At 41.4% G+C, this 27,789-nt stretch overlaps 1 protein-coding gene across 6 annotated transcripts in view; it reads right to left on the bottom strand.

The window, feature by feature from the left end:
* Positions 1 to 27,789, bottom strand: part of FARP1 (FERM, ARH/RhoGEF and pleckstrin domain protein 1) — a 214,177-nt gene that overhangs the window by 55,984 nt on the left and 130,404 nt on the right. For all 6 annotated transcript variants that reach the window (XM_054218754.1, XM_054218673.1, XM_054218592.1 and 3 more), the window contains 6 exons: positions 16,187 to 16,291; positions 11,513 to 11,555; positions 10,329 to 10,407; positions 7,782 to 7,879; positions 2,448 to 2,562; positions 1,127 to 1,274 (listed from right to left, as the gene is read on the bottom strand). In XM_054218754.1, the coding sequence (XP_054074729.1) occupies positions 1,127 to 1,274; positions 2,448 to 2,562; positions 7,782 to 7,879; positions 10,329 to 10,407; positions 11,513 to 11,555; positions 16,187 to 16,291 (588 nt within the window). The remainder of the gene's footprint in view (positions 1 to 1,126; positions 1,275 to 2,447; positions 2,563 to 7,781; positions 7,880 to 10,328; positions 10,408 to 11,512; positions 11,556 to 16,186; positions 16,292 to 27,789) is intronic.

Raw genomic sequence — 27,789 nt, 5'->3', positions numbered from 1 at the left:
GGCCTGAACATACAGTTAATTTGAGTTACGTGCATTTCTAACAACATCCTGGTGTTCTCATGCTTCAAGCTATGCTACAAGTTTGGGGGTTTCACTAGTAAGCCAGTTAGTTGAGCAGGGGGTTTTGTTGTTTTGGGTTTTGTTATTTTGGGGTTTTTGTTTGTTTCCGGCTTTGTTTTTTTAGTTTACATAGAGCATTTGGCTCAGACGTATTTCTGGGTTTGTTGGTTGGTGTTGTTTTTCCTTATAAAAGGACTCAAAGTACTTTATAAGGTTGGAAACACTAGTATTTTAACGGAAGTTAAAATGAACAGTCTGTGACAATTATAAAAATGGACGTTCTATAGAACAGTTTACTTACTGTTTTTAACATACAGTGAGGTAAGTTGCATTGTGGATTCTAGTAGACATAAGCTCATCTGAAGTGAAAGCAGTTTACAACAGCTGACCATTTGTACCTTCACAACTCTAAAAGCTCAATTTGTTATTTACCTAAGGGGAACTGCAGTACAAGAATTTGATAAATTTACTAGGGATGCTTCCTGAATATTTGCTAGGCTGACTGGGGTAGGAGAGGAAAGAAATGTAAGGAAAATACCTTGGATCGTTTAGGGAAAGAAATAAGATTTGCAGATTCAGCAAAGGTAGAATGGCCAAGGCTGGTCAAGAAAATTGTAAAAAGTCCGACATAGTACGGCTACGGAGAACTTAGATTCACTTCTTACATCCTCCTCCATGTACTCCAGTTGTCTGTTGTTTTATTTGTCCCTGCCTTACACCCATTTAGTACGCCCCATGCCCGCAAGACCTACCTGCTCCTATATGTAGGAGGTGTCAGCGTGCCCAACTTGCAAACTGTGAGCTGTGGGTCAGTTTGCATCTTGAACAGCACATTGTGGCTGCAGATGGGGTTCTACCCTCTGCATGCAAACAAGGTAAGAGTCCCTGGAAGTGAAGGACCTAATGCAGCTATAAAAGGTTTAAGGTCATTGTTAGAAAAAACTTGGAAGTTCTTGAATGTTCCCAACCAACTTCTTTTAGACATGGCTGAGGTCCTGAATTCATATTGCTATAAGAAATCTCTCTGCTTTATAAAGTACAAAGTCATATCCTGAGCAGCTCTAACCTGAAACACCAGAATGCCTGTGTTGGCAACAGCCAGGTTGATTTTTGTCCCTTCCCTGTCCTTGGCTGGATGCAAGCGTATTCCATACATCTCCAGGCGACGGGCAATCTCCAAAAGCTGGAAGTCAGACTCTGCTGGTGTCTGTCCCCTTGAGAAAGAAAACAGAGAAGACACACAAATTCTTCACACCTTTTAATAGAGATCAGCAGGTCCTCCAGAGAACAAAGAGGCATTTCATCAAAGAGACTGAAACCTGTCAGAGGTCTAATATCCGGATGGTTTTTCTATGTCCTCAGATTTATATCAGCTAGAACAACAACTTTAACTTAGTCTAAACCAATACTGAAGAATCCACAGATTTTACAATCTATTAGAAATTTTGATTGCTCCAGTTCTGAGACACCTGATACAGACAGATTTTGAACCATTAACTTTAAAAGAATTCACCACCTGTCTTTTTATTTTCCATCGGAAACAAAAAACCATATTCCTAAAAAAAAAAGAATCATAAACAGAAGTGCACGAGGATGTTGTTCATTGTAAAAATGAATGCGATACCAAAACAGAAGACAGACGAAGATTAACATAAATGTTGGGAACCCATAAGCACTAAATTAATCATGATGAAATTACGCAAAACTTTTGATTATTACTGCCACTCACACAGAATTCCCTGCCACTCATATCTAATTCAATGTAGGTCAAAAGTAAATTGTCCAAGTCTCAAAGTATTCTCAACAGCAAAAAAATACCTTTCTATGCCTTATTTGTAATTCTTTGAACCATCTTCTTACTATTAGACTTTTCTCCAGGCCTTAGGATAACCTACTTGCAGCATCATCTTGAATCCTTTTCGTCCCAAATCCCTAATTCTGCAAGCACTCTGTGCTTTTCCTAAAACTATCATTAAACCCCTTATCTTCACCCATCTCTAAGGACAGCATGGAAATGTGAAAAAGCACTATTCAACGTCCTTGAAATCAAAGACTGCTATCAGAAGTGCCTGACTGATCAGTCATCATTTGCAATCATACCTGCATGCACAAAATCATCAGTGAAGCATTTTGTATGAAATAGACTGTAAAATAATGGCATGCTTGAATGAATATCAAAATCAATTGTTCTTTAAACATCTTGTTATGATGACAGGAGAAAGGCAGGAATAACCTTCAGGAAATTCACCAAATGTTTTTTGAGAAGTAACCTTTGAGAAAGTCAGAGGTCCAAACCTCTTTTGTACTTATGATCTAACAGCATATACTTACAGTTAGAACTACTCTAAAAGAAAAGAAGGCCCATAACAAGAATAAAAAAGTCTTACATGTGATTACGGTGAAATTCCATGATTTTGTCTTCTAGTGCTTCTTGCTGAGGTATATACTTGTTCTTCGCTAAGTGTTCGCGATCTATGGTTTCATCAAAATCCCCAATCTCAGCTATGGAGAATTTTAAGAAAAGTCTATTAAAACATTGTATTAAATCTGAATTATTTGGGCAATCCAAAAGCTGCAGACAGCTGGAAGAGGCCAGAGCTGCGTCATGGTTTTACAATTCAGATTCCCACTGTGTTATCTTACGCACATTCCTCCCTTCTCGTCTGTGTTAGTTTGTGATATGTGAGAAGCAGCACAAAGATTCCTCCCATCCACCATAACGAAGTAAGTAGCTGTTGGATGTCAACTGAAGAAATGAAGCCATCACAGTCCTCCCTCGACTTGTATGTGCGGGATAAGGCGGGCGGGGGGGGATGTGAAAGGGAGGACAGCACTAATTCAGCAGAACTCATCCGTCTCTCGGGTGCTCAGGTGCCTTTCCCTGAAGCAGCCAAGCACAAGCAATTCCTCCCCAGGCCCATGCCCCACACTGCAATCTTCAGGGGAAAATCTGAAAAGAGATGGTTTTGTTTGCTTGTTTGAATGCAGGCATGTATTCCACCTCATGGGGTTATGAAACATTTGTCTTCCTCTAATTTTGCAGCAGTTTGAGACACATTCTGTCTCCCTCCTCCTCAAAGTCGCTTCCATCTGCTGCAGTTATTCAATACCGTGTGTGCAACAGTATGTCACACCCACCTTCCATTTTGCAGCCCATTCAGTCAGATTTCCTTTTTTTTGGGGGGGGAAGGGGCAAGCAATCTCTGTGTGGGTGCCAGATTACTATCTTGTTGCCTGCTATTCTTGGAATGCCTCTGAAAAATCTGGCTATTAACTTTTTCACTGAAGAGCATAGCAGCCTCTGCCTGCAAACCTGCTGGAATAATAGCAAAAATGCTACAACAAAGGCTGCTACCTTAATAACATCAGTGAAATTAAAATGCAGCACCCTCAAATTAAATCCAGGCTGCACTCAGCACATCATTGCACAGTTTACCTAGGATGCCACAGACCCAAGCTCAGATCCCTGACTCATCATCTCATTCCATACAGGTAAATGATCCCTTAATCCAGTTCTGTCCAAAATAAGCTGTTTTAGAAAAAAAAAAAAAAAAAGAAAGGTTTCAGATGATGTTTAAAACACTGTGGGTGATTTCTGACAAAAGTTTGCCTGGGATCGGATGTACCTGCAAATGCGGAGGGGGAGCAATAACCTTGCATAGGCAGGGAAGATGAGGACCAAAGCATCTATGAATGACAGAGCAGCCACCTTTCAACCCAAATTTCCTGCAGCTACACGATGCCTCTTTATACTTTGGAGGTCACGGAATCACAGAATTTCAGAGTTGGAAGGGACCTCTAGAGATCATCTAGTCCATCTCCCCTGCTAAAGCAGGATTGCCTGGAGCACGTTACTCAGGACTGCATGCAGGCGGGTCTTGAAAGTCTCCAGAGAAGGGGACTCCACAACCTCCCTGGGCAGCCTGTTCCAGGGCTCTGTCACCCTCACCGTAAAGACGTTTTTCCTCATATTTGATCGGAACTTCCTATGTTCCAGCTTGTGCCCATTACCCCTCGTCCTGTCGCTGGGAACCACTGAAAAGAGTCTGGCTCCATCCTCCTTAAAGCCACCCTTTAGATACTTGTAAACATTAATAAGGTCTCCCCTCAGCCGTCGCTTCCCCAGGCTAAAGAGTCCCAGCTCTCTCAGCCTTTCCTCATAAGGGAGATGCTCCAATCCCTCAGTCATCTTTGCTGCCCTGCGCTGGACTCTCTCCAGTAGTTGCCTGTCTCTCTTGAACTGGGGAGCCCAGAACTGGACACAGCATTCCAGTTGTGGCCTCACCAGTGCAGAGTAGAAATGTCAGGTCAGAGGTGGAAATGAGTTGATAAATGAGACTGATTCCCACTCCCTCCCTCATCCCTTCTGCTCTGAATCATTCCTTGAGACAGTAAAAATACTACAGAATTTTTGAGAACTCTCTTTTGTAAAATGTCCCTTTTGTCCCCCTCTCAGAAACAGCTCCCTCCAGTTTTACTCACCCAGGTGTCACAAATCTTTAGGGTCCATTTTTAACCCCAACTCAAATGAAAGACAAGTTTCTCTTCTTTAATGAAGCCATAAGCCCACCTAGATTTGCAACACCTCAAATAACATGGGCCTTGATTCTTTAAAATGCAGTTCCTACCCTGTATGTCCTTGTACATGGATGGGGCTCAACCACCTTCTGTAGGGCTTTCTTCAGAGCCAGGAGCACAGAAGACTCTTATTTCACCTCTGTGTGACTTCTATAATGTTCTCTGCATTTGTCAATTGCAAATCCATTATCAAAGTTGTCCTCCTGGCCTTCAAGTTACTTCTGAATTTGTTCTCTCTGACCTCATGCTCAGCAGCTTTTTCTTCTCTCCTTTTCCACCTTAAATGCCTTTCTAGTAGCACTCCCTCTAGAATGAGAGGGAGTTATATTTTGAATGTTGTCAGCCTCCGATGTAACTCTTCTTTAAAATCTTCTCACGTGTTTTAGCCAAAGACTGATTTCCACTGATGCTCCCTTTTCTCTTCTCTTGCAAGTGCAATATACCAAACTGTATTCTGTCTGCATTAGCACTACTGATATGTCTAATGCTTTGTATTTCAGTTCTTTGCCTTTAATCAGTCCATCATCTTACTTCATCATTTGCAGTATCAAAGTATCCTCTTACTTCTAACACTTTCTACAATGCTTTTAAGGTATTTTTAAATAGAATGTTTCAAATATAAATTTCATTCTGTAATATACATGCTAATTTAACAGAAACCTATTTGCTGTCATATTATGATTTCATATAAATAACAGTCTATAACATTGACATAAGCTTGTATGCATAATATAAGGGCCTCCTGGAATCAGATATCCCCCATGGAAACTGCTCATAGGCACAGCATTGATAAGACATACAATACCTAACCTCCTGCTTTCTCAATCTTTCCACTTTGATATCATTACTCTTATCAGCCATCTAGTTTTATTTTTGTTGCAGACAAATATGCAATATTTTTTTAGCTACCAAATAGTAAGCCGGAGAGAAAATAAATACAAAAGACAGCCATGTGGGTAGGATACAGCTATAGACTCTTATCAGAGATAATTTTCACAGAAAAATGTTCATGAGACACAAGATGGATAAATAAATGAGACAGTTGCAAAGTTCTAGCAGAGGTTTCTAGCAAATATTGCTGCACAAAAAAGGGAGAGGGGAAAAAATCATAAACAGCAAAAAAAGGTCCAGCTTGCAGTCAGGAGATGGCGAGGAGAAGCAGCGCTGCAGGTGCACCATAAGGCACAACATCCCCCTGCCCAAAATGGCAGTTCAGATTCTGTGAATACTGTCTCACTTCTGCATGATGAATCTCTCACCTCTCTCCTTCTGACACGATGGAATAACTCCATCTTTCAGTACCAAAGTATCTTACCTTACTCTCCCCATAAAGAGAGTACTACTTGATACCTAAAACCCCAGTTCAGAATCACTCTGCACCTCAAGCTCACAGGTGAAGCGGACAAAGAGCCAAAAAGATTTCAAATGCGCCATGATCGTCTCCAGCAACTGAGGAAAACTATTGAATCCAACAGTATAAAGCATCTCAGCAGAATAAGAGCAATGGCAGTGATTTGCCATTTTTGCACCCTTTGAAATTAATGCTTCTTGCTAGCCTGTATTGGTGCGTCGGGGGGATGGCCAGATGTATAATGGAGGAGTTTTGAATAAACACTGAATTACATTTGGGTTGTACTGTGGGGAGAAGGGAAAGCGACAGGGACAGCTTGTAAAGATGAAAGGACATCCTGTATTTTATCCTCTTATGCTGTTGCTTTAGGAAAGCAAGCTAGCAGCTGCACTCTGAGCACTTCAGACACCAGAGCTGTAGACAGTTCATTGAAGAACTTTATAATAGGAGATGAGTAAGATATGAAACAGGATCTAAGTAAAATCATAAGGAAAATAATGCATATGAAGTATGAGAGCTCAAGAGACGATGATCATGAAGCACTACCTCAAATGAAGATAAACGTATGCATTAGGGTGTCCTCTCCCCAACACCTTTCTTCGGTGCACAGACATTTAGTAGGAAAACTCACCCGCTCAGAATGCAGTGTAACAAATGATACTCAGTTTCCCCCAAATAAGCAAGACTTTTTTTTCCTGAGATGAAAGGAAGTTAGAACAAGCTTAACTGAGCAAAGGACTACAGTTGGCATGCTGGACGTCATAAAGGGAAAAATGAAAAGGCACAAAAAGCTCGCTAGCCAAGGATTTCTTTTAAGTCTGTGCTGCAAAAAATACTCAGTTTTAAAATGGTATAATTTCACAGAGGCTGATGTACAGCTTCTTATTGCTACTCAGTCACACTGGGTAATGATGACCATGGCAAATAGAAAACCATGCAACACCTGTCTTTCCAACAGCAATTGATGAGAAACTGCCCTAACGCTCAAATAGACTATGGCAAAGGATCATGAGATTTACCTATTCATCACTGAAGAGCTTCTGAACATCTTTGTTGACTGCAATTTCCATACAACAGCATTTCAGTGGAAATATGCAACACCGAATTGTACAACGACCATTCAAAACCATGGCCTATTGGGACCATTACATATGCCTCTAAGTGGTTTTACCTAACGTTATTCTCAAGATGAGTATGCACAAAGTCTTGAAAGGGAAAACATACGCTGCCTTTCAAGTGATCTGGAAGCTCAAAGAGGCTTTGATGTGATGAACAAAGTTAATATATGATTCTACTGAACAGTCTTATTACGCATACTTTGCAATTAAAAAAAAAAAAAAAAAGCAGCTTAAAATCTGTTGTTGTTTTTTCTTTCCCTATCAGTTTCCTCTTAGGACTGTGATTTAGTCTGGCATTCTAAGCATGTTTATTTACTACATTCTCTAGACAGCATACAGATCTCCAGGAATTTGAATGCTCTGCTGACATGACACAAAGTATAGTAAAACAGGAATTCAACCTGTTTGCCACTGCCTGCAAAGTTTGCTTTTTAAATGCTCCTAGGCAGACTATCAAATGCAGCGCTTTAAAAATGCAAATAGGGTGTCCAGGAGCTCTTCTTTATTTGAAAGAGTAAATTATCTGTATTTGAATGCCATTTTACAGAAATACAATAAATTGTCCCCATGGCTTAAACCTGCCCCTACAGCAGCTACTAACAGGTAACCCAGCAAAGCATGTCCAACCAATCATCCTGTTTATCCTCCCGGAAAGAAGAAAAAAGGGAACTTACACTGTACTATGTGTGAGATTAAGAGGGCAGTGCTGGTATCATTACAGGTTAGCCTTCCCTGTGCCAGGTCCTGCTTCACTTGCAATGCAAATAGGTACCTGCAAAACAAAAGTGAACAGAGTTACACAAAGCATGAGGGAAAGAGGGGAAAGTATTTCAGCGTCAACTCTGTTTTTGACTACATGTTCCTTTCACGTTTTGGAATTTACAGAAGTGAGATGAATTTCCTAAATTTAGAGGCCAAATAAAACATAACAGATACTGTATTACAGCCACTAGCCACCATACATGGTGGCTGCCTTGCAGAACCAAGATATCTCTGTTTTTCTCTCTCCCTCCCTCCCTTGGAACCAGAGCAATGAGATCTGGAAGCGATATGACAGTGGAAGCAAATGTGACAGCTATTAAGTGCTCAGCAACCGCACAGCAAGCAGCACTAGATAATGGAGCTGCTTGCAACTATGAAGAAATGCCAGATAAACCAGTGATTTAAAGTTATCAGTTAGTTCTTGTAGAACACAAGGGGAACTCTAAACTTCCACCTTGGCACTCACCTGGAAATGAGGAGCAAGATCTCGATTGCACACCTCTAGCTAGCTCTGATGCTTTTGTGGCCCCACTACCCGCACCGCTCGTGCACCAGCCATTTTTAACATATTCGTTTCCAAACCATCTCAGCCATGTAGGGCAACTCTACATAGACAGTTTAAGTGCAGAGACATCGCAGGTCTACAACATTATTTCAACATTTAAATTTCTTGTATCTTCACCAGGAATTGATATTGCTTAGTTCTACTCAGCATCAATTTCCTCCCTAGAAAAAGTATGACCTAGCAGTATGACCTAGCATTTCTCCTACAGGAATGAAATCTGAACTGGTTATACACCTTAAACAGCCTTCCAAAGACTGCAGCTCCTCTGGAGAACTCATACTAGGATCTCAATAGTTTTTAATAAGGCCAGATTTTAATGGGTTCAGTGAAAAGCTCTCATTCAAACAGCGAGTTTCTGAATGAGATGGAGGTAAATTAAATGAAAAGGGCAAGCTGATTTGAGGAGTAGGGAAAAATACACAGTACATGAAACAATACAGCAGATCTAAATAATGTCCTTTTGAAACCTGCAGACATCTGCTTACCCATACAAATTTCCCCCTAGTAGAAAAATGTAGCACAAAAGTGTTGTATTCTCTGCTTCTGCAAGTGATGAAGCTGTTCCCTGTGGATATGCTTTCACATCCTACACACTGCTGTGTACATATATTCAAGTTCCCTAGTACACACATTTAAAATCTAACCAAAAAAGTCATTAGGATTCAGAGACACATCTTGAGGCACAGAAAGAGATCACCAAAAATCAATTTACAGCTCACATACTAAGCAACCGATATGCAGAATATCTATTTAGAAACAGAAATGTTTCATTAGTAACATCACGTTGTGAGTTTTCATTCATCCCTTCTTTGTTTTTACTCAGTCTTTCAAGTAAATATTCCTTCTTCTTACCCCAGCAAGAGATATAAATAATTTCTTTTTTTCCATTCCATTGCTCTACTACCAAAATAAAACAAGACAAATAAACACAGAACATCAGAAAGGTAGACTTGTTCTTTATAATGCAGGTCATAAGGACACAAGAGCTCTTTATAAAAGAGGACTTCATCTTGTGGGAAGATTGAAAATAAAAACTAATAGTGAAAATATTGAATCAGAACAGAAAAATGTAATGAAAAAATAATAATACTGTAGATCAGAAAAAGTGTTGAAAAGTTTCAGTGAAGAAATAATGCAACAAAACAATGTTTCTGACCATAAAGGAAGGAACTGCTAATGAGGAAGAACCTTACTAAGTCCATCATATATATATCTACTCGCAGAGAAATATGACTCTTTATGCCAAAGCGGTGTGAAATTCAGAGCTTAAATGAAGTTTTTGAAATGCAGTGAAAATAAGCACACCTGTGATGTACTCTTTCTGCATATGTGTGTATCTTTCTCCACCTTTCCCTTACTTTCATTTTATTCCCTTTCCTTTCGTTTCTCCATCTCTGAAGTCACACTTACATCTGTGGCAAAACTTTGTCCTTTGCACTGGCTATATGAACAGGGTCCCATAGGTACTGTAACTTGGCGATTCACGCAAAACAACTCTCTCCTAAACGTGGGTGCAGAGTCGCACATGTCCCTCAGCAGAGGAGCAACCCAGGGCTCCAACACATGCCTTGGTCAGGTCCCTTCCAACCCCACTGCCAAAGGGGGTTGGAGAACTCTGTTGCCAAACTGCCTTCTCTTGGGGTGAGCAAAACTCTCCCAGGGCCCCAAATCCAAGGGACTCCTGCCCTTTGCAGAACCTCTCAGCACAGACTGCCACAGAATCTTAGGGCCTATTTTTTAGGTGCGTTCAAGGCTGGGGCAAATAACATCAAGCTAATACTAAGAGGCAGCCATCGATCCTCACCCAGTCATCTCAAATTCCACATTCTCTCCTCTGTCTGCCAGAGATTTAATAAAAAAAAAAAAAAAAAGAAAAAGTCACGCAGCTACTAACCTTGTCAGTTCCTCCTGCAGCTGAGCGTGGTCAGGTGGGAAGAATTTTACCACAAATTTTACAACAACGTGCTTCGGTCCTAGGGGAAATGTCAAAGGAAGTTAGTGAACATCAGTAACATGCTGGACAAATTTTATTATGCAGAGTGATGTACAAGGGATGATTCATGGAACCTGCAGTGCGTACATGCATGCTAACCTCCCATCCTCTCTCAGCAGTTGGGTTATTTAGAGATTGCACAACAAAATTGACACGCAATAAAAGAGAACAGTAACTTGGAGGGATACTTTGCCAAAGCCGAGTCTGTTTTTAGTAATTACACCAGTTGATCCAATAAAATATATTATGTGTGTCTATTTTCCTTGCTTCAGAACAGGAGGGAGCTAAAATACACTCTATTTTTCAAGTCCACTAGCAAATTACTATTTCTCTTTTAACAGCAGTACATTTGTTCTGACTCTTACAAGTACGACCAGTGACAAAAGGAGCAATGCATCTCTTTCTTGTGAGAGGGAGAGGTGCCAGAGCATACACTCAGACTAATACGACCAGAGAGGCACCTAGGAAAACTTAATCTCAATGACAAATCTCAACAAATTAAGAACTTTGCTGATATTTGACTAGAGAAACAAAACCACCAAAACCTTTCCTGTTCGCTTCTACTCTTTCCAGAGCTGATGGCTATTTACAAATTCCTTTCCGCTCCCGCCACCCACCATAACTTTCCCTGATGCCCCTAACTCAACTGTTTCCTACGCTTGGTCTCAAACAGTTCCAAGTTCTGCAGCAATGTCCCAGAGCTCCCTCCCAGCAATAATGTCTTCCTGTTCATTTTCTTTTATCCTGATTACTTTTACCTTTCAGCGATGTGTTCTTCCTGTAATCCTTCTTTTACTGCATGCTTTTTTTTTTTCTACAAAAACATTTCCTCCATTGCCATCATCACCTCTTCTAGTGACTGACTAAATCTCTCTCTCCTACCGGGTCAGCCCCTTCATATGTTCATGTGATGTAATTTCACAGCATGCATAGTACATCTTTTAAGGACAGACCAGAAACAAAAAAATAACCCAAACAAAATTCCACAAAGAAAGTTGAGAAGATAAAGATCGCAATTGAGAGAGTCCTCATTTATTCAAGTACTCTCAGACTGACAAAAGAAATGACAGCAAGGAAGTACTTACTTCTAATCTGTTTCATAACAGGCTTCAAAAGATCAAGCCACACCTGAAAACAAAAGAAGGTGGTGTTATCTCTGAACTGCTTGCAAAGGAGCATTTCTCATTGCACTACTCAGATTATCAGTTACTTTAGTTTTCCCAGTGTGGTCATCATGCTCTCCCTAATTATATGAAGTGGGTTCTCTCCCCAAAACTCCGGAAGATACTCAGGAAACAACGCTGTTAATGGGCTGTCACCATGGCACAGCTTTTGAAGCGGTACGGGTTCAGAGAGCTGGGAAACAGCGAGGAACTGCCCCCCTCAGTTGTCTCAGACACCAACAGTCACAGCACGTTTGGTCAGGAACCATTCATTTTGTGGAAAAAACAACTTAAATATGGAGTTCGGAAAAAGACAGTCCTATGCTGTCATTGTGGTCCTCACCTGAAGTAATCTCCAGAAAGGCAAGTGAAAGAGGCTGGTGCTTGCCTTTGAGCTGGGAAGGCTAGGCAAATGGAAAAATGAGAAGACGACAACCTCCTGGTTTTGGGGATCCAAGAGGAGCCCCGCTGTCAGGCCTGGGCATAAATGTGGAGCTCCCTTGTTTGGCCCCATGGAGATAAAGGTGTCTCATCCCACCACCACCACCACCTGGGGGAGGAATGTCCTCGCAGGTCAAGGGCATGAGGCAGACATGGCGCAATGCATGGGCAAGCGGAAGCTCACTTTACAGCTGTGCAACATTTTCTCTTTTCTGTAGACCTGGGAAGTTCAGGCTTAGGCTTTCTTAATTGGGGACAGTGCAACTTCTGCACGTAGTTTACTGTCATCTCGTTTTTAACAACCCATTTTTCAGGACAGCGCGTGGGTCTTTCCTCCGGTTCTCAAAAGAGAAGCAGAGCGTGGAAATACAGTTTTCAAAGCATAAACCCCCGTCCTGCAGTCTCAGTCAGAAGGCGCAGGGCAAAATGTTATGGAAAGCTGAGGGACAATCACGTAGAAGGTAAAAGCCAGATGACTTGCAGGGCCTGGAGAAGTGTTACAGCTCACAGTCCTCAGCCGGGAACTAACTATGCCCAAGACTTGTATTTTGTTATCTCACTAAATTGCATGGAGCCTCCCTTGGAGATGTCTGGAATTTGTGGAGCAATATCCTACAACTGCCACGAAGGAAAGTCATTAAAAAACAAATCAACCAAGTCTTCCTCTAGAAAAAGAATATGTATTGAAATGAATACATCTTTGACCTTTAATAATTTTAGCTTACGCAGAGACTGAAATATACTCAAAATATCCATTTTAGAAAATCGCCTGAGAAGGCAGACAGGAACAGGCCTGTAGTGCCGCTTTAGCTGCTCCAATGCTGTTTGCTGTTTTCATCCTTACTAATATGAGTGCTTCCAATTAGCAAAGACCTCACATTCCTGCCCTTTCACACTCACTAATGTTTCTCAATGGAATTCTCTTCATGTTTCTCAGCCTACGAAAGTCTTTTTTTTTTTTTTTTCGGAAGGGATAAAGAAGCTTGGTTACCCAAGAATAGGAATACAGCGTTTATCACACGTTAAACTGGTTCTGACACTTTTTGGCATTTCAGTAACTTAAAACTGTTTTGTTTCAGAAAGCTGGCATGTACATAATCTGCAACGAAGGTCAGGGACTTTGCCAAGTTTAGTGGGAAAAAATCCCAAACTTGAATATGAAACAGCCAGTTTACAAGAATATGGGAGTAATGTATTTTACTTGACACCACCACCAAAAAAAAAAATCTTCTCTCTCCCTCCAGAGGGAGTTTATGATACAGCACGAGCACACGAGTGCGTCACTCCTTTCTCCGCTTTCCGAATCATCCTACAAGCAAATTACAACATCCTTGACCAGACTGATGGATACTAGAAATGCGTGTATTGAACGTGTGTAGGGAGAATGGTGGGGCAAAACAGAGAAACCTTACCCCTATCACCAAACCCAAGCAACCACAACTCATGCATCATGCAGCTCCCACACTGTATCTAAACGCAGCCAATCTGAGACTGGTTTATAAACTGGAAATGAAAAATAATGTGAGGATTCAATTAAGATTCATGTCTTCAATTTTCTCTGGAACTACAAAGGCTAGATTATTTATTTTTGAAACAAAGTCTGGCATTCTGTGATAGTGACCGGGTTTCAGCAGCTGGAGAACTGGGGCAGACATCAAGTGTGATGAAACTTTGTGAAACCCCAGGCTTGGCAGCAGTGCCTCATTTCTCCTTGTCCCAGCAGGAAGCGCAGCCCTCAGACCCTCCACGTCCATCTTCCCACACAGATATTGCCCGCTACAAGCACAGCACGCTTGAATGTATACAGCTGCCATCTTGACATACAACTGTCAGTATGTCAGATGTGAGGTCTGGAGCCTTGCATGTTGAAACAAACACAGCTGAACTGTGAGTAGATGACTTCACCTACATATGATTACATCTAAACAAATATGCTCGAAATGTTTATTTTTCCTTTTACATTGCACTCTACATTGGAAAAGCAACTAATTCTCTTCAGATGATCTGAATGTATTGTTTTATGTGTTTATATGAATGCTTTATTTCTCAGACACAACATTAACTCTAATTTTTTTTATCTGCACAATGCTTGAGTTCTACATTATGGCCATTGTGAAGCTCAGAAAGTTTTAGATCCCACAGGAACATTCACCTCAACTGTATCATATAAACTGGTTACTGTAATTTAAGCATAAATTTTTACTCCCAGAGTGCTGCTCCATATTGAAAAAATGACTCATAATCAATCAAATCTCCTGCTTCAGAGTTTCTGTGAGTTGCTTTTAGGTGGTCGAAGGCATGACTTCCACAGAACCTCACCATTCTTGGGGCACAGCTGACTAGATGTGGGCAAGATTTGAGGATCTCCCCCTTTTTCAGAAGCAAAGATTGGAACAACCAGCAGGAACATGTACTTGTGCTCTCAGATACTTGGCTAATATTTCCTTTTGCAAGAGTAGGGGCCGGGTGAGTTACCATGCTCCATGCGCGGAGGCATTTTCCTTCAGGTGAAACTGGCAATAGCCTCAGGGGGGTTTCTTCACCTTCCTCTTCATCAGAGCCCTGGCTCCCCCACTGTGATTGTCTGGACGTATTTCCAGCCAGCCAGTTCCTGCCACTGTGAGGGCCTCAGGTACTGGCAGCCCCTCAATCTCTCCTGTGTCCTGCCTCAAGCAAATAAACCATTTTGTTTTCAAAAGACTGAAAACTGTTAGTTTACTTCGGGTCTCTGAGCAAAACACAGAGGGTCATCTATTTGAAACTTAATGACCTGTGAAGCCGAGAATGTCGATCAAACGACCTTCTCCATTTTCTAGAAAACTATAAAGCAACTGCATATGCACAAGACCTTAGGATTTGTTTCAGCTTTACATACATACATACCTCAGGAATGTCAGTATATCATTATTAACACAGCTACATGGACCCTGTGTTGTAATAGTACTGTACAGTTGCACAGTTCTGAAGAGTTATGTTGAGCTCTCAAATTACCTAAAGCATTAGCCAAGGATATTTGGCAGAATACGTAACTTTCTTGTAAAACTGTGTTTCATGTAAATCCAGGAGCAAACTGTGAAGCAGATCGCTTTTAAAGACTGATGTTCATTTTTTAAAATTTCCTCTTTAATTATAGTTAGCCTAAAACATTATGACTACTAGCGATCAGTTTTAGTGTCTATATAAGCCTGCACTAAGGCATGAGAACAGATTACTGCAGCAGCAGATAAATTGTATTTTGTTTCTTTTGTTAAGAAATACTGCTCCTTCCAGAAATTTTGTATAGATGGACAGAAAATAAATTTTTTTTGCTAATTGCCCTAAGTCATCTCCTTTAGGTCAGACAGGCTATTGGTGCGGAATTCACTGAACAGGCAGGAAATCCCTTATACACCAGAATGTACCAGTCAAACAATCCAGATAACTAGCACACATGCTAGTAGGTCACACAGTAAGTCTAAAGTAAAACAAACTTCAGAAAGAAAGTCATTAGAGACTGAGAAGTCATTAGCCTTTGGCTTTCTCTGCTACATAACACTGTTTCTACCCTAGAAGCATTCGTGCAATGCCTGAATGTTGCCAGCAGCTGTTCTCGGAGTCCAAAGTGTCAGGACCAGGACACCTGCCTGTGCCACATAGCTCCCCAGCCTTCATCCTTTATTACATTTTTTGTTCTTGATTTCTTTTTTATTAACCTCATTATATTTTATATATCCATTTTCTTGCCCCACAATTTTTTTAGTGGAACTATGTCACAATTATTGCATTTTCCTCTGACTGCGGAGAAAGATTTTACTATTCCTGCACTCCAAAGTAAGCAGGACTGTAAAATCAGAGTTGAGGCTCTGCAACAGTCCAGCCTTTGGCTTCTCTACCGCAACTGATAAAGATAAAATCCTTTTCCAACTTGTGTCTGAATTGGCTGCTACTTTCAACACAGAAGAAATCTGACAGGAGCAATCAGGTTTTAAAAACATTTCTTCAACTCCAGCAGGCAAGAACATTTTTTGAAAAGAGTACTTTTTTTCTTTTGGAGATTGAGGATCAAACATAACTCATACGTAAGGATCAAACATAACTTATAAGTAAGGAGCAGAAGGAGAAAATAACAGCATGTATGTAGATGAAAATCAGCTGAAAATTAATCCTTTTACATACCATCATCTTTTTATGATCTGGAAACTCAAGGCCAAAATAGTCGCCTTCAACAAGGTTCAGGTGGTTGCAAACAGCATCATGCAAAACCTTCCCTGGAGCTCTTTGCTGTAAGAAGAAAAAAAAGCCAAGGGTTATACAGATGCTTTTAATTAGTGGCAGAAAAATTACTATCCTAAGAAATTATCCAGCAAACAACACTGCCAAAACAGTTTACAAAATAAGTGGCTATTCCAACCATACCCAGCGGGCAGCTGACAATAATTACACTGGTTTTAAAGCTACAGAAAATATCCATCCATCCCTTGGATGGCAGCTCAGAATCCATCGTTAGTGCATTTTTATTTTTGAGGGGAAAATACCGTGAAATAGAAGAGTTAGAAGCGGGCGACTTGGGATACAGCTTTCTTATGTCTGCCAAGGCTAATTTCTACCATGAATTTTGCAAGATAGCTATTTCATCCCATGGCCCTTCGAGCCATGTCAGGTGGTGTTATCCACATCTGTGTACAACATACTGAAAACAAAAAGGTTCATTGACAGACCTGTCATACAGAACACAAGGGTCTGAGGGTTTGCTGCACACCATTTGATAAGCAACAACAGGCTCAAGTCCTGGGTTCAGGGCTTATCCTGAGCCTTCTGCTGCGAGGCACCGAAGCTGGTCAAGGCCCGTCGCTGCTACCCTAACAGAGATGTCGAGTAACTTGGAGGAGTCAGGAGCAAGCATTTCCTTCCACACACTGAAAGTCTTCCCTCTGTATATTTTATAGCAGATGTTCTAGCCCAATATTAGCTCCCAGAACCGCCACTTTGCTGATTGTAAGGATCCTTCTCATCAGCACGTCAGTTAAATCCACACCTGCAGCAAATACTGCAAATTACAGCTCACCAACAAGGCTTCAGCAAAAAACACTGTTTCTGTATAAAAAGGCCAATCACTGAAATCAAATATTTTTGTTCCTTGGACAAATGCACCTATTTTAACTCAAGAGGCCCTGAAACACAGATCTCCACTCACTTCAGAACAAATAATAACCCATCAAACCGCACAGACTCCACCGTTACAAGAGACTCATCACACCCCAGACAAGTGCCCCTGCACTCAGCCTGCAGATTGGCCCTTTTCCCTGTCTGACCAGTAAATAATCACTAGAGCAAAATAAAACAGCAGTAACCAAGCAAAGAAAAGAAAACCAATGGAGGCCGGCAATCCGGCCGACCTGGCTCAAACCTGAGCCTGAGCCCAGGTCCTGGCATCTCCAGGCAGTGCCCGTACCATCAGGGTGGTGGGCAGCTGCTCAATCCCACCTCCTCCCAGATGTGGCACTGTGGAGTTCGGTCCCTGTTTCACTGGGATACCAGAAAACAAATCCCCATTTTTTTTCCACCTAGGGCAACACCCGGTTTTCAGCCACAACCCAAAGTACAAAGCATCTTTCAAAAGGCAATCTATCTACCATTGTCTAATACGAATGGCGAAAAGTGAATACCCAGTAGCAACGAGGCTTACACCAGAGAAATTAAAAGGATGACGTTTTTCTAGGGAAGGCACAGAATGTATGAGCCACCACAGTGGCGCTGTGACCCCGGTGACAACTGACACGATGACTGAACCTTTCAACGCTGGCTGGTTTTGAAAGTTGGAAGGGAAAAACCAATCTCACCTCCCCAGGAACTTGCCAAGCAGGTTTTTGCCCGACATACTCCCAGTGCCTCTAACAGACCTATGCCACCAGGAAGCAATGTTCACTTACATTATTTTATTAACTGTTTGTTGATGTTAGCTAGAGAAAACATTAGCCTCGTGAATATTGTCAGAAAACACATCAAGAACAATTGCAGACAGGAATACTAATTTAAGCATTTGTCATAGCTGACCTTGCAACAACTAAAATAATTCATACCAAAATGCCAAATAAGAGGATATAGAGATGACAAGGAAAAAAAGACACCCATTTTTCTAGACAGAGCACTAGTGTAATGCCATCCAAAATGAATCTCAAGTGCAAATAAATTTGAATACACTCACTTTATGTTCTCCAGCTTCATTAAACCAAAAGCATCCCTGATGATCCCCACCCAGCCTGCGCCGGCTATTGCACCCCGTGTGTTAGTGCTAACAGAAAGCTTCCTACATTTTCCACTCCATCTGTCGCTTACACAGGCACATCCAGACATACATCGTCTCTTAATGAAAGATCTTCCCGGTACGTGCATTTTGTTGGAGGCAATAGTATTATTAAAAAGACTTTAGGTCTAGCATAATAATGATACTAGTTTACCACTCCGAAAATACACCTACAAATGACTTAAAAACTTCAGGGAAATGCTCCACCTCCCAGACTAATCTCAGGCCTCCTCAGTTTGGCTGGGACCACTGGAGAGTGGAAGGGTGTGTTTAACAGTCACCTGCACAGCAAGAGGTAGAGGGTACTTACTTTCATCCTCACGCACAACCAGAAAAATGGAAACGTGCCTGTGAATGTGTAAGTATATGTCTTACTAAAGTACCTGATGGACTCCTGCCTAACAAAGACCAAAACTCATCGTGCCTGCCAGGAAAAAACAGATGCCTTTGGGAGCGTGGAGATTTTTGAACAACAGGAAAAAAGACATAGAGCCTACCTGCGTCACCACGCTGCCCAAGGTTAGCTGAGGAGAGCCAGCCAGTCTGATCTCAGACCATGATTAAAAGCACCTGATTAAAACACGCTGACTGTTTTCATAAAAGTTTTTTTTCTTATACGCATTTAGATGATGGAATGACATTCTTGTAGCATTTATGTCACTTGGCATTTTCTCCGGAGTGTGCTTCAGCAACATGAAATGCTTCTTACTCAAGTATTTGTAAATAAGATCATTATTCTAAACTCATCTTAGCTTTGATCAGTCTACCTCAAAATAAAATCTGACAGTTTATTCAAGGGAAACACTGTGCATATAAAATCTGCTGAGATTTAGAGCCCGATGCCACTCCGCTCTTGCAGGACCAGAAGGAGAAGTACAACATCCACAAAAGCAGGAATTCTCCGGTCTCACAGAGGATGTTTGATTCAGTGCAGTTTCATGACATCCCTACTAAAAAATTTAAACACAATAAATTAAAATTTCAGTCCGCTGTCTATGGAGGCAAACCAGCAGTCACTCAGGTCACAGCAAACACAAGCTGACAGAGGAAGCATTCAGGAATGAGTGCGCCATGCCGATGACATCATCCAACAGTTGCGTCTGACTGGAACGTGGTTACAAGGCCTATGGGACAACACAAGATTTCCCCAGGACTTGGAAGACATTTTCCAACCATCAGGCATGGCCCTGCTGCCATGCCTCTGACAGCGAGCACAAGGCAAGCTCTGTCAGCTCCCACCCCACGGCTGCAGCTGCGTCCCATGAGCCACAGCTTGGATGCTCTCCCTGCGCCATGCTGGCACAGGTCTGACCCATGGGGGTCCATGAGCCCCACAAAATAGCTACATGTGCAGGTAAGGCTGCAGGGTGGGGAAAGGCTGCACTACGGTCTGCGCCATAGGAGGGCCTTTCCCTGGCACAGTGAGAAAGCACAGGCCCATTACACGACCATCACAAAAGCCTCGTACACTGGGATGAGGGAAGGTCACCAACATGGCCAAACGTGGAGGACGTGGGAAAGGAGAGCCAGCAGACCTATCTCCCTGAGCATCACCAAATGAGAGCTCACACCAGGGAGGGAAAAAACTGACCTGAAGGTGAAGGTCAAAGGAGGACAAGGCATGCAAGTGCGACGTTGACACAGAGGCTGCCACGACCAAGGCTGGTGGCAAGACTGTGCCTCCAGATCATTCGCTACCACAGATGCTGCTCCATAAGTAGGGAGGGAAAGGAAAGAGTACAGTATACTGGTGGAATACAACTGGGGGAAGGTCTCATGCAACACCAGGGAGCTGGGAAGCAGCTGCAGCGGGTGGCAGTCCCCTGCTCCTGTTTCTGTTGACAGCCAGACTCTTGTAGTCGACGAAGAAATATTGCAGCTCCAGAGGGCAATTCTTCCTACCCCAAAAATGGCCATCTGAGCACATTGGCAATGAACTTTTCCTTCACGATACAGTTGTACTCTTTTACTCTTGCTGACAAAGAGCCCAGACACCTGTGTTACAGGGTTAATTTCAGATGAGGTGAATCCCAGCTGTACTGACACCAGGGAATTACTATTATTTTCTTGAGGTGGTATTTAGTTACACCAAAATAACATTATAAATTTATTGCAGTGAAAAGCAGCTCACTGATTTCCAGTAACGCATCCTTGTTGCTTAATGAATTTTGAACTGGCCTTTCATTTAGCTCTGTGAAATCACATTTTAAAAAAGTCACTTTACATTTGCAGGGAACGTCAGGCCACTAAGTTCTAAATTATGAATAATGTGCATCACCGCATTTAGCTGCAAGCTATGAAGGTACCCAGTCAAAGTAACCTGCTTTATGCACTGCGCATTCAACATTTGCTGTCTGCTCATTATTTTAGTCCCACTCAATTCCCTCTCCTACTCCCACCAAAATCCGAAACAGTATGTTGATCTTCCAGTGGTGAATATTTTTAATAGGTTCAATAATTCATTAACGTTCTATCGACCGCCAATCATTAAAAAAAATCTCCCTCTACGTACTTGTTTAGACCATTCTTTGTCACAGACCGCAATACAGGAAGTGCCTAGCAATATCCGGAAGATATCCAGGACTAAAAAAGAAGTGGGTTTGGACACAACCCCCCTCCCTCAAGTTAACTTAGTAATTATTTCACTAACCATCTACCAAAAAACAAAAGAGTCAGTGATAGTGATAAGATAGTGATTTTACCATTTTTTATCTGTCTAGCCCACTAATCTCAAATCTCTGAACAGATCTTTAACTGAAAGTTTTTTGTTTGTTTTTTACATTACTGAGCAGTAATACTAGGTTGAAAAACCCAATAAAATAAGCACTTATTTGGAATATCTGAAAAATGTAAGTCCCATCAATGCTTTGGTCAAAGTAAGACAGCAGCATGTGGCAGCACAGACTATTCTGTTTTCCTTTTCTTCCTGAAAATGGATCAGAAAAAAAGTTTGTTTGTTTGTTTTTTTTAAATTACTTACTTGTGTAACACCTGATAAGGAGAGAAACTAACTCCTTTACATTCGTCTAAACGAAAGAGGTACACTCACCATTCACATCTGCCACAATATAAAGGCAGACATTTCTTCCACTAATGCCTTGCTCCTGTCACATTCTGAGTGCTCAAAAATGAAATGTGACAATTTGGTCAAGCTAAATATTTTACAAATACTTAAATATTACATTGTACAAAGTTGAAATACAAAGTTTAAAATTGTATCTGTTCTTTTGCCAGAAACCACCCTGAAAACCCCTTATACTTCAGACGAGCCTGATTCTCAAATTATTTTTATACTCCAGTTTAACAACTGCATTGAAATGATAGTGAAAACTTCACCCAGTACTTTCAAGACTATTTCTGAAGTCATATACAGTCGTAATCAATACCAAAAATAACAACCCCACATTCCTAACAGCATGAATTTTCTCAGTTTTTCAAAGCTGTTAAAAATTATGTATGTATCTACAACTCTGAAATGCAAAAAAACTCCAACCAACAAGTGTTCATGATAAGCAAATAGTATAAAAATAACCTCAAAGATGGGATTGAACAACAGGGCTCTTAAACAAATAACTCTGCCAGAAATTCATACTTCAAAGGAGGCTTGAAAACTACTCACAGGAGAACACTGCTGTCAGCGTCCGAAGACAAATTTCATATTTTAAACAGTTCTCCTTTCTGGCATAAAATGAAATGCATAATTCATATTTAGCAAAAGTCTATTGCTCAAAGGGCAGGATTAAAAGCAATAAGCACTGTCCCAAGTGGTGTTGCTCTGGACCTCACACTGCTAAGACACTTGGAGATCCTCTGCCCTTTTTCTCCTCTCCTCCCTTTCGAAGTGTAGGTGTTAATCCTGTAGGAAGGATTAGATGACTATAAAAATAGCTTTACGCCGTAAAGATAGCTCTTACACCCAGGCTTACTAGTTTTTACTTTGCTGTTCGGTTTAGGCTGGGTAGTTCGGAAGTGTTCGAAGCGTGATTCGTCACCCCTACGCACCAGGTCAAAGCAAAGAGAAGTGACACCTTTAAACAGAGCAGTCACACGTTCCCGTCACTACTTCGAAGTATGCAGATCCCGACTCTGCACCTACAGCCACCAGGTATCGACTCCATTTGGAGGAAGGGTGTAGAAGAGGCAAATTTTCACGATAACCTAAAGGCACCTCATTCCTTTTAAGATATTTTCCATTTGAATGTAGTTGAAGGCTCCACTCCTGGCACGTATCCCACACGCTTTTGCACAGACTGCGCACATACCATCAAAGGCAGGATCCAGGCCAAATGCAGCAACAGAATAAGTCTCTTACACCGCCTTAAAAACAGGCGATTGATCATCTGCTGTGTGTGTACAATAGGACTATTTAGTGTTCCTTTCTTTCAAGATTTTAGTGGACTGCTTTCCCACTTTATGCTCACCACATAAGCTGTATTCCCTTTAATGCCAGTGCTTGCCTTCCACCATCTCTGATGTACACTTTTACACTTCGGCCAATCTCACTGGTGCTGGCATCTTTTTTAAACAGTGTGACTGTAAGAGATGGCGCTTTTTACTTCAGCTGTGTTTTACTCCAAATATCTACCCTTAAAAAAAATGCAGCAGCAAATTTACACTTTTTTCTCCCATCAGCAATAGCAAACAAGATGCCTTTAGGTATGTGATTGCTCACCAAAAATCAACACAGCAAGCAATTATCAAGGCAAAAATACAAAGAAAAGAATTTTAATAACCATCTCATTCACTTGCATTTCTAGCTCCTTCTCCAAAAGAAACCTGCAGTCTTCTACATTTGAACATACACAGGTTTGTTATTGCAACCATGCTCTTGGATTTCCAATCATGACAAACTGGCTTATGTCAAAATATTTTGTACAATAGGAAAAAGCAGAAGGATTGCTCTGAATAGAATATAAACTCTCTTCCAATGCCCAAAACCAACTTTACTAGAAACAGCCAGTAGTAAAATTCAGGTGAAAATTAAATACTTACCAGAAAACGAAATAATTAAATAATCCTCTTTAATAGTTAAATAGTGTGGAAGGAAAAAGAAAAAGATTGTCTAGGAAAGCTAATGTAAAGCATTATGATGAGGCTATTTTCAGTAGTGCTTGGTTAAACTTTTTCTTACAGCAGAGTCAGGCTAATACAAAATTCAGCTACAGGAAATCCTCAGGTAACCGTACATCTCCATAATTACCGTACAGCAAAGCTACTGGAATTGGAGGCTCTGCTTGGTGTCTTTTCACTTGCCTCATAAAAACATAGCTTTATAACTTAATGGGCAAACACCAGCCACACTGTATTATATATCCCATTTCAATGTGCAACTAAAGAACTAAAAAAGGAGAAGAGATGGGCTGGGCACCTTCAGAACTGAGCCGTTCATACCACAAACCAACATGTCATCTTCAGGTGTAATGATCCAATCATTTGATTTCTTTGCAGTTCTTACAAATGCAAACTGATACTAATATCAATTTTATCTCCATCGCAGACCCCGCAGCAACCACCACAAAGCTAGTGGAGCCCTTTGTCAAGGAGAAGAAAGAGGCAGGTTCTTGTAGCCCAGAGAATTTCCGCCTCAGGGAGCTGTGGGGACAGAATCCCACAGGAGAATGCATTTCGCACGGCCATCCCACTGTCATCAATGCCAAAGGAAATCTGGAACTCCTCATCAGCTAAACACCATGAACCCCACAGACCAAAAAACATTCAGCCTTTGGCCACTGTAGTACACATCTTTTTATTACAAAATGTTATTCATGGTGAAAAGCATTAAGAAAACACTTCATGATTAGTTTCCTGGTTCACTGGTTCCTTTAGCTGTATTTACAGCATTTTCACTAGCTGACATTTATCTCTCAGTTAGAAAATACAACTGACCTTGTGTTAACTTCTCTGTACTGATTTAAAAAAAACATTTGACACATATGCACCTAAAAATCACTTTATCAACTTAAAAGGGATGCTCTGATCCCCTCTGCTAATGAATTCAGATGAAAAACTTCATTGTTGTCTGCCTAACAATCCTCTAAGAAATTGTCCTGATGGGGACAATGCATGCCTTCACATGAACTGCGAATGCTGATCTCAGCAACTCCCCAAAACCTCTAACCCCCAAAACCATCAAACTGCAACAACAGATCTCTGCACAAGCTCATTAGTCCTCCTGAAAAAAGCCCTCAAACCTTGTTTCTTGTAGTACAACCATTACTACGAGCTTCCTTCAGCTAGGTGTAAAATATTTGTGGGACATGAGCAGTGGCAGAGCGAGTCTTTTAAGTAACTGCTTAAGGTTGAAGAATTTCGCACACCAACCATTCAGTTCTTGGAGACTTCCAGCGGGAGACTCTTGCCAGAGCCACAGTTACTAAACCAAAATTGCTTTCCTTGAACATCATTTCAAATGCGCAATGTGGACAAGAAAAATGAGGCGCTAAAAGAACAATGAGAAAACTTACTAAAAATATGTCATCTTACTTCCTAAATTAGGTCCTGCAAATGCTGAGTCATCTCTGCCTAATTTTACTAGCAAAACTAAGAAGTGGTTTGTGGCTGCTCTTTATCCCGTTAGCAAGGCAAACATTCATTGCTGGAAGAGATTATTTTCCTGTCTGAAGAGTATCGTCAGCACGACATACTCCAGCTTCAGAGCCTTCACGCTGAATGGTGATGACTTGCAAGAACCAGGGCCAGCCTGTCACGAATTTCGGATCCTGGAGTGAGTTGCAGGGCAGATGCATAGAAAAGTGCTTTTCTCACGACCTGAAACAAACTACTTTGCAAATCAGCACATTAGAAAAGTGGAAGGCAACAATACTTTTGTTGCTACGTGGCTTTCCTGAAACCAGGTGCACGCTAAAAAAGCTTCCCTGAAAAGTTGTATCTCACTGAGAGGTGCGAGAAGGGAAAGAGTGACCCCAAAGCCATCACAACCATGACACCACAACCCTTAGTGGAGACACAAAAATACCAGCAGGCACCTCTCTGACAAAGATTACCTCTGAATTATCTATGTTCAATTGACAGAAGGGAAAGACTGACCCCAAAGCCACCACAACTATGCCGCCAAAACCCTTAGTGGAGACACAGGAATGCCAGCAGGCACCTCTCTGACAAAGACTACCTCCGAATTATCTATGTTTAATTGACAGCCAGGGCGCGTAACTGGGCAGATGTCCCCATCTGGCATAAGGCGCACCTCCGCCACAAGCCTCTGCCCACAGCGACGTGCCTGCTGGCTACGGGCAGAGCCTCCTGCAGCGCAGGGATGGCCACGGCACAAGCCCGGCGCGTGCACTGCGGGCACTGGCTTTGGAAAACACACCACAAGACTCGCTTTCAGAAACTACATGGGAGCTTGATGCGAAGCTGATAGAACCTCATTTTTCTGAACATTTTCTTTATGGAACGCTGTTTTTTTCTGAAGCTCAACTCTGGAAGCAAGTATATACCTGTCAAATAAATGTTGGTATTACTTTCCCTCCCTGCGAGCAAAAAACTGAATGAGTTTAACCCCCGGCCTCGGCGCTATTCAGCAGCACACTGTGCTCCTTGTTTCTGGGGAAGAGCTGCAACTGAGGCTCAGAACACTCATTAAAAATACCTCAGATTGAATTTCATAGCCCACGACTTTTGAGAAGGAATATAATGGCACCATTCAATGCTTTCAGTGTAATTCAGCAGCGGAGCAGCCAGCGCGTAATTGGGGATGGAAACCCCAATCTCTGTGACACCCCCCCAACCCCTTGCTTCCCACTTTAGCACTCCTCTCTTTTACAAGGCAAAAATCGTCTAATCACATTCTCGGGGTTTTGGTTTTTGTGGGTTTTTTTTTGTTTGTTTGTTTGGTTTTTTTTGTTTTTTTTTTTAACCATTAAGTAGTGCTTGAGAAGAAAATAGAATCATTCTATTATTCAGACCACTTTCTTCTCTGGTCTGTTTTCTTTGCCTGCTCATTTTTCCTCATTTTGTTTATCCATAAGCAAACACTTTACTAGAATGAAGGAGCAGGCAATTCTAAAGTCATCAAATGTGAAAACAGAACCCTTATATGCAGACTGGAAACATGAGAATATGGAGTGTTATGCCTATATGGGAGTTATTAACTATAAAACCAGATTGAGATGCAAAGTGGTTATTTACTATTTTTATCTGGATACTTTTTAGCTTAGCCGTGATTCTAGTAAAACCCTTTGAAGAAAAGAAATCATTTAAATGCAAGAACTCTGAGACCTGGGGAAAAAAAAACCCAACAACAAAACCAAACAATGAGAGATGTTCAGGCAAAATATTAAATCCTAAATCTAAAGCAAAATCAAATGTAACAAGAAAAAGCTTCTGATAATCCCAGTTCAGCCCCGCATCAGTCTCAACAATGACTATTAATCTGAGCAAGAGCTGACACCATCCAGGAATGTACGTATTTTACTTTTTACTAAGGAAAGGAAAGCGCATTTTAACAACAGGATACATAACATTTCATGACCAGATTGCTAACTTGAAAGGACACCCTTAGATGAATCCTTCAGGCTGTGACTGCTGTAGGGCAGTGTCTGGATGGCAACCTTGCATGAAATTTCAAGAATTAAGAGTTTCTGTAGGATCCGCTTGGTACCAGCCTGTCTTGCAAAACCAATGTGGACTGGCTAAGGAAAATCTTGGCTGCAGCATCCTACAATTACTCCAGATTGGATGTGGAGTAATCCTGTATTTTATGTGTGAAACAAAGAGGGGCGGTCCTGAGTTCATTCCTAATCAGTAAAATTCATAGCCACAAGATGTTTTTGACGAAAACTTAACTCTCAAAAGCTATGTCAGCTTTAGGTAGCTGAAAGGCAGTTGTTTTGGGTCGGTTTTTGCCAGTCAGATTCCCAGTACACAGGAGTTTCTTGTCTGGTCATGCAAGATCTATCACCAACCTGATAGACTCAAACAGCTTGGTACCCTTTGAATCATGCAAGTTTATGAAATGTATTCAACAATTCTCTAAGCACCCTTAAAAGACCTTAAGACTGAATACACTGGGAGTCTGAACTGTCTTTTAAACATGTAAAAAAAGACACAGGAGAAAAAATGAGAACTGGCTATACATTTACAGGGTCTGCAAGGGAAGGTACAAGCTCTTGCTTTGTGCATCACTGTAAAGTGGTACCTTTGGTGGTACAAAAACCAGAGTGGAAAGAAGAACTGGTGTAGGGGGTGTTACAATAATGGGTGCTTCTACCAATAGATTTCAGAGGCACCTCATAATGATGCAGTCAAGTCACATTATCAAGGATAGATAAAAAATAACCACCTCCATTTTTTAATACAGCTACAGTTTTTCAGAATGATCCTCAGGAGCTTTTCTGCTCATTCTTTGCAGCCTGCCTGCAACTTGCAGCATCTCCTAACACGGCAGATGCTTTGAAAAAATCCACCCATGAGTCATCCCAGGTCTCTGAAAGATGAAACTGCCTCTGGATTGTAA

Source organism: Rissa tridactyla, chromosome 1 (genome assembly GCF_028500815.1).
Source record: "Rissa tridactyla isolate bRisTri1 chromosome 1, bRisTri1.patW.cur.20221130, whole genome shotgun sequence".
NCBI classification, from domain to species: Eukaryota; Metazoa; Chordata; class Aves; order Charadriiformes; family Laridae; genus Rissa; species Rissa tridactyla.
The sequence above is the reverse complement of the archived record's forward strand: the minus strand, read 5'-3'. Positions and strand labels throughout refer to the sequence as shown.